The sequence below is a fragment of the Trichosurus vulpecula genome, chromosome 6, assembly GCF_011100635.1.
Source record: "Trichosurus vulpecula isolate mTriVul1 chromosome 6, mTriVul1.pri, whole genome shotgun sequence".
Lineage (NCBI taxonomy): Eukaryota > Metazoa > Chordata > Mammalia > Diprotodontia > Phalangeridae > Trichosurus > Trichosurus vulpecula.
Genome location: NC_050578.1, coordinates 260,856,128 through 260,866,203, shown reverse-complemented (window position 1 = coordinate 260,866,203; position 10,076 = coordinate 260,856,128). Strand labels below are relative to the sequence as shown.

The window sequence follows — 10,076 nt, the reverse complement described above, 5'->3', positions numbered from 1 at the left end:
GCAGGATACACATGATGTGATACCAGAGAATAGAAGATGTGCTTTTTAAAGCAGGGAGTCAGGGTAATTGGTACCTTGAATTTAAGGGTGGGTCATAGTTTCCTGGATTTAAAATCTCCTGAATACAGCACTTCCAAGTCCTTTTTTCAGAACATCAATGCTGAGTTTAGAGATATTCTTCTAGTACTAGGGCTTTAGTTCTCCTTTTTCTTCTTCCTTCCTCTGTAGGCACTATCAGAGTTAAGAAACAGAGAACCTTCTGATATTATTGATAGAGAGATACTTCATTTATGGATAATTCATTTTTGTGAATCCTCCCAGCTTCTCTTCTATATATTTCTCCTCTAAATGCAGAGATATTTAATGTGCTCTTCTGGCACTACAAAGACGTGGTGATGCAATGACCACAGAGGACCCCAGAGAATGCATAATTGCTCTTGTTAGGGATTTGGCCAAAGTTGTAGCAAAATTTGTTCATTCTCTTGGAAACACTGATATTCATACATAAAGAATAGATCTTATGCTTTGTCCCTAAGCAAAAAGTTTCAGTGACACTCTTTACCCTTATCATAAAATATAAGCTGTTCTGACATGTTAATCCACTCATAATTTGGCTATCTCTTAGTTTTCCAGACAGATAGAACATTTGTCCTCTTCACACTCTCAAACACGAAATCCTTTAGACATCTGTGTTGGTAACCAAAAATGGGCTCCTCAGCACTTAGTCAAGAAGTGCCCTTGAATAGTTTGGCTTTTTCCCCTGAACTGAATGCTGTTTGTATGTTGGATTGGAGTAAGCTTGTCAGCCCCTTCACCTTGCTTCCCTTGCTTAAGCTGATCAAAAGAACCTGTGCTTTCCCGGTCAACCCCTTCAACTTGCTTAAGCAGATCAAAAGAACCTGTGCTTTCCCCGGCATACCTTACACCCCGACAGAAGCCGGATGGTTAAAAACAGCTTCCGTTGGAGCCAGATGCTGCTACAGCTATAGCCACAGCCAAAGCTGAAGCAGGAGCTGCTGGTAGCAGAGCTGACCTACGGGAGGATGCTGAACAAGGACTTGAGACCAGTGGGTAATCATTTTACCATAGAGGGGAAGCATGTATATGATTTTGCTGTACACCATCATGCTTCTCTGTGGCCTCCTGGTTACTCTTGCGAGGCATACTTATTGGGCCTGGAAGCTTTTGATCAATATGTCAAAATGGGGGTGCTGGTTCATGGGTTGGTTACTGTGGAGCCTAAATATATGCTTTGATTCTTCTGCCTCTTATCTTGAGAATTTCTTATATCCAGTGGTTCCAAACCTTTCAGGCATATATATGATCCTCTTTGAGATTATAAACTCTGCCCTCCTAATACAACATCTAAAAGGTTGTCAAAAAGTAAACTTGTCTTTCTACTCTAAACTCTTCTTAACTCTCCCACTACTATTGAGGAGTAAGAATTATCCTCCCACTCACTCAGATTCATAATGAGTGTATTATGATTGGTTCCCCACTCTCTCACTCCTATATTCAACTTCTTCTCAAGGGTTGCTGATCTTACTTTCTTTTCTGTCTTTTTGTTTTGTTTTTGGACAGGAGAAGGCAGGGCATTTGGAGTTAAATGACTTGCCCAAGGTCACATACCTAGTGTTTCAAGTGTCTGAGGTCATTGTGAACCCAGATCCTCCTGACTCCAGGGCCAGTGCTCTACTCTCTGCATCACCTCTCTGCCACTGCTGATATAACTTCTCTGCATTAAGAGGCCCTGATCCAGTCATGATTAGATTATTACCACACCCTATTGGCTGGCATCCTTGCCACAAATGTCTCCTGACTACAATTCATCCTTTACTCACCCATCAAATTGATGTTCCAAGTCACCCCTACCCTTGCTCAATAAATTTCAGTGGGTTCCTATTGCTTCTAGAATTTACTATAAATTCTAAGATTTAAATACCTGACACACACAGACAACCACCCCACACCCACACCCACACACATATTCTGTGATACAGTGACACTGACTTACTACATGTTTCTCATATAAAATATTCCATAATCCTGGTTTAGGAATTTTCAATTGTTCATCCTAGTTCCTGGAATTATTATCTTCTTCATCTCTGTATCTTGACTTCATTCAAGTCTCAGCTAAAATTCCTTCCCCTCTAAGAAGTTTGTCCTGAACTCTTTTAATTATAGTATCTTTCTTTCATTGATTATTCCACATCTGTCATATATATATGCTTTGTTCATAAAGATTGTTTGATTGTTACCTCTTTTATTAGAATGTGAGCTCCTTGAGAGTGGGGAGAATATTTTGCATATTATTGTACACCCAGAGTCAATATTGTGCATGGCAAAATGTAAGTATTTCATGAATATTTATTGATTGACTGATACTATACCCCATCCAAACTCGATAGTTGCTTTTTCTGATGCACTAGATTCCCTCTCCTGCCTCCTTAACTTTGAACAGCCTGCCCACCATCATTAATGTTTTTGTTATTGTTCATTAATTTCATTGTGTCCAATTCTCCATGATGCCATTTAGAATTTTCTTGACAAAAATATTAGAGTGGTTTTCCATTTCCTTCTCCAGTTCGTATTACACATAAAGAAGCTGAGTCAAACTGGGTTAAATGATTTGACCAGGACCAGGCCAGATTTAAATTCACAAAAATCAGTCTTTCTGACTCCAGACCCAACATTCTCTCTACTGCGCCACTAAGCGGTCTACTATCATTAATACATTTCCTCTTTGTGTCTGCCTTGAAGAATTCTTAGGTTGGTCCTTGTAAGACTAAGTCTCATTCCTACACAAAGCCTGTCAGGATGCCTCCAGTTTGTTAGCATTCTCCTGCCTCCATATTACGCTATCTATTCATCTATCTATCTATCATCTATCTATCTACTTATCGACACACACATAAACACACATGTGCACATATACATACACACGTATACACAGATATGTATATGTCTATATAGGTATATATATTTATAAGTGTATATACAGATATGCAGATATATGTGTGCATCTGCACCTAATTTTAAACAAAGAAATATAAAATTTTTAAGGTCAAGGATAATCTTTTTGTTTGTTTGTTTGTTAGGTTTGCTTTTGTATCATTACAACTCAGACCAACATTTTTCTCTTAAAAGAACTTATTAAATGTTCATAGAATTGAAATAAATTGAACTGAACTGAATTGAAATGTATTCTTGAAATAAATCAATGGATAGCATTTGTATAATGGCTAAAGTATCTTGGAGCTCCAGCAGGGATGATCTAGTTTTTGCTTTCAGATTGTGTGTTGAGTAGGGCTAAGGCAATGCCTGGCAGAGTTGGAGGTGTATTAATGGTAAAGTTTTGTCTCAAATTAGGAGCTCATCTATGCCTAGGCTGAGGGTTGTCCTGTAATATTTAGATAGCTTCATTGTCAGAATAGGGTTGAGAGGTGAACTGCTAACTAGTGTCAAAGTCATGCTTTAACAGGAGTCAAGCATAAGATTGGGGCAAAATTGTTGAGAGGGGGAAACTTTTGACCAAGAATTCAATGTACAAGTTGAAATGATTCAGGAGTTTATTTTTAATTGATTCCTTCTCTCTTTTGGAATCTAACAATGACAGGAAAGAAAATAAAATCTTTTTGATGTTATTTCACCTATCAAAAGGATCAAAAGCCATGATGCTCTGTCTGCTAAACCAAACTGACAAAAATACCCTTGGCTTTTTTGGGAGGCATTTAGTTTCATCTTTTTTCTTAATACATTCTAGGAGTATTCAGCATCATCTTAGAATTCAATTGGTTAGACTTTGCAGAGTGGGGAAAGCAGGTTGATTATCACTGTTAGGGTATTTGGCTCCTGGGATCAGATAGATGGCTGGATGCTTTCTGGTGGATCACTTTAAACATCTTTACAATGTGAGGAAACTAATATTCTCTATCTAAATGGCACCACATGACTCCATTCAAAGGAAAATTGAACTCACAACATGTTTTTCATAGTATAAAGTAGAAAAATTGTGAGGGAAACAAATGTATATCTTTGAAATTTGGGTAAGATATTTCTAAGTTAATAAAGTTATTAATGAAGAAATGTTTAATATATATGTGTGTCTCTGTGTGTGTTAAAATAGAAATTAAAGTAAACTGAGGTGTAAAATTCTGAACACAATTTATTAGACTAACAGTAACTAGAAAATTTGTTCCATAGCCTCTCTGGATGACCAAAGACCTTCACTGATGACTGACAGCATATTTTAAAACAATTTGAAGAGCAAAATTTCAAACAACATAGATGTGCTACCTTCCAGTTGTCCATGGATGACATTGTCAGAATTAAGATCACATCATTTGGACCTCTCCTTCTAAATCCCCATAACCATGGCCAAGCTCTGATTTAAGTCACTAGTCGAAGGTTCTCAAGTGATGGGATTTGTCTTTGGGTAATTCAGGGGAATTGCTACAATGGTTTAAATGGATGAGATATGATTTTTTAGCTTAATTAAGTCTCTTTGGAGAGTTGGTAATGAGTAGGTTTACAAAGCTGGAGTTAATTAGAAGACAAAAACTTGACCTTTGGGCTAGTTTCACCCAGGTGGATGAAGTTTACAAGGAGAAGGAACCTGTAAAAGGAATTTTAAATCCAGTTTGATTGTTTTTAGCAAACCAGAACTAAATTCAACTTTCAGTTTTACATATGTGTGTGTGTGTGTGTGTGTGTGTGTGTATGTATATGTGTATGTTTGTATATTTTATTGATCAGTCATTCAGTCATATTTGATATTTTTTGACCCCATGGATTGTAGTGTTCATGAGGTTTTCTTGGCAAAGATACTGGAATGGTTTGTCTATTTTCTTCTGCAGGGAATTAAGGCAAACAGAGACTTGCCCATGGGAAAAAATGTTAATAAATGTCTGAGGATGGATTTATATTCAGGTCTACTATCCACTATCCACTGAGCCACCTACTTGATTATAGTATGTGTGCTTACATGTGTGCAGGTGCGTGTGTGTGTATGTGTGAGAGAGAGAGAGAGACAGAGAGAGACAGAGAGAGAGACAGAGACAGACAGAGAAAGAGAGAGACAGAGAGAGACAGACACACAGAGAGAGAGAAGGAGACAGACATGGAGAGGCAGACAGATATGGAGATTTTGACTTGTGTTCATCGCATTGAGTTAAAACTATGTATTATATATTCTAATATATGTACATATATGTGAAGATTTCCTCTCTGTAGATATTATATATGCAAAATTATATATGTACATATTAGATATATACCTGTGTATATATCTATATGCATAAATGTACATGCATACAGTGCATACATGTATTTATTCACATGCATGTGTGCAAACATATATGCATATATAGACGTATATTCATGCATGTGTATATGGAGTGTTCAAGAAGGACGAGGTCCTCTGATGTGAGGGCTTGCCAACGCCTTGTCAGGGCTGCTCATACACCTTTGGTGTCCACCTGTCACTGAACTCTCACTTGTAGCTCCCAGAAGCTATACTATGGACACTGGTCACACCCTGGCAAACCATTTCAACAGAGGGGCTAAACTTGGTTAAAGGGAACTGTTAGGCCTCAAATCTGTTAATAAGTTAGGGGATATGTACCCCAACAGTATGTTCCAATAGCAATGAAGACAGCTAAAGCTGGCATTGTGGAGTGCTTAGAGTTTGGTGAGACACTGAAGATCCCAAGGTGATCCACTGCATCCTTGGCCATGACCTGTCATCCTGACTTCTTTCTTGCCACTGGGCTTCAATGACTCAGGGAAGGAGCGTGAGGTTGACAATTTTGTTCAACAATGCCTCACTTAAATCCAATTCACACACAACTCAAGATGCCATCCCATGATGCCATCTGTCCTTTTTGAAAATGAAGGATGAACAATGTGCACATACACATAGGTTTATATTTATTAAGATTTGGCTTGTTTCAACATGAATTATATTTCTATTTCTATCATCTCTATTCCTATTCTGTCTTTATTATCCACCTATATTGAATCTATATCTATGTATTGTGTCTATGCGAATGACATACATATCAATATATACAGATGTAGATATAGATGACAGAGAAAGAGGTATGTTTGCACTCTGACTCATTGTTATATTGAACAGCAGCAAAAACCTGACAAAACCTTGCCCATTCAAGAAAAATGATCTCAACATTACTCTTACTTAAAGTTTTCCTTCATTAATTAGGAAGAAATTCTACACAAGGCCTAGATACAGAGTCTCAAATGACAGCCTTAGTGTGCGAACTCTTGGTGGCCAGAAATACCTTTTTGGTGCCACATCTAAAAAGAGAGGTAGGGAATATGTGGCCTTGAGCCCACATGTGGCTCTAAGGGCCTAGAGGGCCATGTGTGGCCTCAAGGGCATAGGTTCCCTACCCCTGTCTTACAGTCTTTGATGGAATATTTCTAGTATGAGAGTATTTCAATGAGAGCATCTATGCTTGAATACCCAGAGAAACAGAAGAAAAGTTTATGCATATAGGTTGGTACTAGATCATGCCTGTAAGTCATATACAGAAATAAAATATCTCATAGAATTAGGGGAAGTATAAGGGACAAAACTAGAAAAGCCATGTTGGCCAAGGCTGTAAAATTGCAGAGAAGGAAATTAAAACTCATGAAGTTGAACTTACTTTACAAAAATAGCATAACTAGTTACTCTTATGTATAGAATTTGAACCCAAATCTTCCGACTCCAAAGTCAGCATTCTTTCTACTATATTATACTATGAATGATTTCAAACATTTCAACTACCCCATAGATATTTAAGCATTGGGTCAGTCATTTCAGTTGTGTCCATTTCTCTGTGACCTCATTTTGGAATTTTCTGGGCAAAGATACTGGAGTGATTTGCCATTTTTTTTTTCTCCAGCTCATTTTACAGGTGAGGAACTAAGGCAAACAGGGTTAAGTCACTCACACAGGATCACACAGGCAATAAATATCTGAGGCTGCATTTGAACTCGTAAGGACAAGTCTTCTTGATTCTAGGCCTCATGCACCATCCATTAAGCCACTTAGCTTTCCCCATATAACAGAGAAAATAACCAAATTAAAAAGACTCTGGCCAGAAATTAGGGCATCCCAAGGTTTCCTCCTCTAAGGCTACATTTATTAGCCAAGCTGCAACTTCCCCTTTCCCTCACCTTTTGAACTTTTTTTTTTCCTCTGCAAGAAGCTAAAGATTTTATTTTAAGTGATAACTTGGGTCCAGTGAAGACATGGGAGACAGATTTTTTTGTTGTTCTTCTTTGTGTAAAACAATAATGTTGATGATTCTGGTGAATTTCATTGTAAAAAAAAACTCATTCAAGTAGGCATTGGAGTCTTAAAGATGAAGTATGGCAGAAAGCTATTCACCATGGGAAAAGAAACATGAAAGAAGCAGGCCAAAAGGATAAGATGTTGAATGTAGGTGAAAGGGTAGATATCAGGGAGGAGATAAGGCAAAAAAAACCTATATCAGCAAACTACTATGAAATTGCTAACATCTGCAGTTGTGGAACTAAAGGGAACAAAAGGAAAAGTTGCAAGTCTCCGTAGAAAGCAGGGTTCTGATCCCTTTTCTTCTTTCCTGATGTAGCTGTATGTTTTTGGTATAAAAGAAAGAATCTTCCAGGCCCATTCAGTATGCTTTCTTCTAGGAAATATTTGTCATATCAACTAGGCATATACTCTCCACCTGGCATAGAGTTTCTGCTCTTTTCATTATCTCTTATTTGATGTACTCTGCTTATCTCTGATTATCCCTAGGCCTCACTCTGTTTGGCACAAAATTTTATAGTTTCTTTCTCCTCTGGGAAAATGTATTACCTACAAAAAATAAAAGAAACTAAGGAGAAAAAATATGCTGCAATCTGCAATCATAATCCATCAGTTGTCTACCTGGACATGGATAGCCTTTTTCATTACACCATTAAGGTCTTAAAGAAATAGTTCTAAAAAGAACAACAAAAATGCAGTTTCTAATGCTCATGACAGAAAGTTTACCTTTTTCCTTACTTATTCAGGTTCTGCTTTCTCAAACTCAAGAAACCTCAGAGTTTTAGGAATTTAAAAATCTTTATCATTTCCTTTCTTCTTATCACTGCTTGTCCAGTATATCCATTAACTAACAGCTGGACATCCCTTTTCTGTACCAAAGTTTCTTCATGGCATTTTTCATCTCTGTGTTTCTCAGGGTGTAGATCAAAGGGTTCAACATGGGAGTGATGATAGTATAAAAGACAGATAGAGATTTATCAATGGGGAAGGTACAGACAGGCCTATCATACATGAAAATACAAGGGACAAAGAAGAAGACAACAACTGTGATGTGGGAGATGCAAGTAGAAAGGGCTTTTTGTCGACCTTCTGAACTTTGAGATTTCAAAGTGCGTAGAATGACCCCATAAGAGATGAGCAATAGTACAAAGACAATTGTGCATATTGCTCCTCCATTGGCAATCACTGAGATGCCAATTATAAAGGTATCTGTACAGGAAAGTTCCAATAAAGGGTACATGTCACAAGCAAAGTGATCAATGATATTGGGTCCACAGAATGGGAGACTAACAATACAAAGGAGCTGAACTAATGAATGCATGAAACCTCCAATCCAGGATACCACCAACAGCAGAACACATACACGCCATCGCATTATGACTAAGTAATACAAAGGTTTACAGATGGCTACATAGCGATCATAGGCCATAAAAATGAGGAGGAAAACTTCAGCCCCACCAAACAGGTGTTCCAAGAAGAGCTGCACCATACAAGCTTGGAAAGAGATGGTTGCCTTTTCATAGAGCATATCTATGGTCATTTTAGGGACAATGACAGTGGAATAGAGAGCATCCATAAAAGACAAGAAGGAAAGAAAGAAGTACATAGGGGACCTCAAGTTCTTACTTCTGATGACAGTTATGATAATCAGAATGTTACCCACCATAGTTAAAATGTAGATAATTAAGAATACAGCAAATAGTATTTTTTGTACCTCAGGATTCTGGGTAAGCCCCAGGAGGACAAATTCAGTGACATTAATCCTGTTTTCCATGCTTTCTTGGGGGCATGGAGTGAGAGTAACTGTTTATTAGATATTGTACCAGACTTGTAGTTAGGAAAGTCTTGAATTCAGTTCTCACCTCTGCCCCCTTTTTTATTGACTATCTGCTTAATCATTATGGGAATCAGTTTACTCACTAGAATTGCAGTCACAACAGTGAAACACTACTAGTTCACAGAGCATTTTTAAGGGGAAGGGAAAGAAGAAATGATGGATATTCTATTTGCAAATGTTAATCTCACTTATAAAAGTTGGTCATTCTTCTGTAGTTTCAGCAGTCATATGCCTATAAAGATAATTAAGAAACAGAAACATTTTATTGACCCCTTTTTATATCACTTTTGTCTCTCTATATACACCATTTACATCTGAGTGTATATGAAATAAGCCTAATTCATAGTTTCTCTTCTTTGTAACAAAGGGAATAAGGAACACTTTCTCAAGCATTTCCTGTGACTAGGTTGATCACAATAGCCACATTACATTTCAATTGTTCTTTCTAATTATATTGTTGTCAACTTTGTGGAGATTGTTTTCCATTTTCTGCCTATTTGAGTCTGCTTTAATTCATAAAAATCTAATGTTTCTCTAAATTCCAGTTATTCGTATTTTTTTAAAACAGTTTTTTTAAATTTTATTTTACCAAAACACAAATACAAAATAGAGAAAAGAAACAAAAACATATCATGAACTTAAATATCAAATACTTTCTAATACAAACATGTTCAGTATGTTTGAGTATTCCCTAATAAATGGACACTCATATTGTTTTTCATTTTTGTCGCTACAAAAAGTACTTTACACAAAGTTCCTTTTACTGGTGTCCTCTGTGCTGACAGCCTGACAATGAGTATCCTCATTTCCAATGGCACAAGCATTTTAATTTCTCTTTGTAAATACAATCTTTCAAATTGCAGTATCAGTTTTTTTTCTCACATTTCCAAGAGACTTCCACTTCAAAAACAATTTGTTTTCATAAAAGAAGATAAATGG

The 10,076-nt window shown here is 37.0% G+C and overlaps 1 protein-coding gene across 1 annotated transcript; it reads right to left on the bottom strand.

Moving 5' to 3' along the window:
* Positions 1 to 8,147: 8,147 nt before the first annotated feature.
* On the bottom strand, positions 8,148 to 9,092 carry LOC118853493 (olfactory receptor 4A47-like). Its single transcript, XM_036763606.1, has one exon. The coding sequence runs from the start codon at positions 9,072 to 9,074 to the stop codon at positions 8,148 to 8,150; it is 927 nt and encodes a 308-aa protein (XP_036619501.1). The 5' UTR covers positions 9,075 to 9,092.
* Positions 9,093 to 10,076: the final 984 nt, after the last annotated feature.

Coding starts and splice junctions, on each gene's coding strand:
- LOC118853493 (XM_036763606.1), bottom strand. CDS start 9,074: ATGGAAAACAGGATTAATGTCACTGAATTTGTCCTCCTGGGGCTTACC.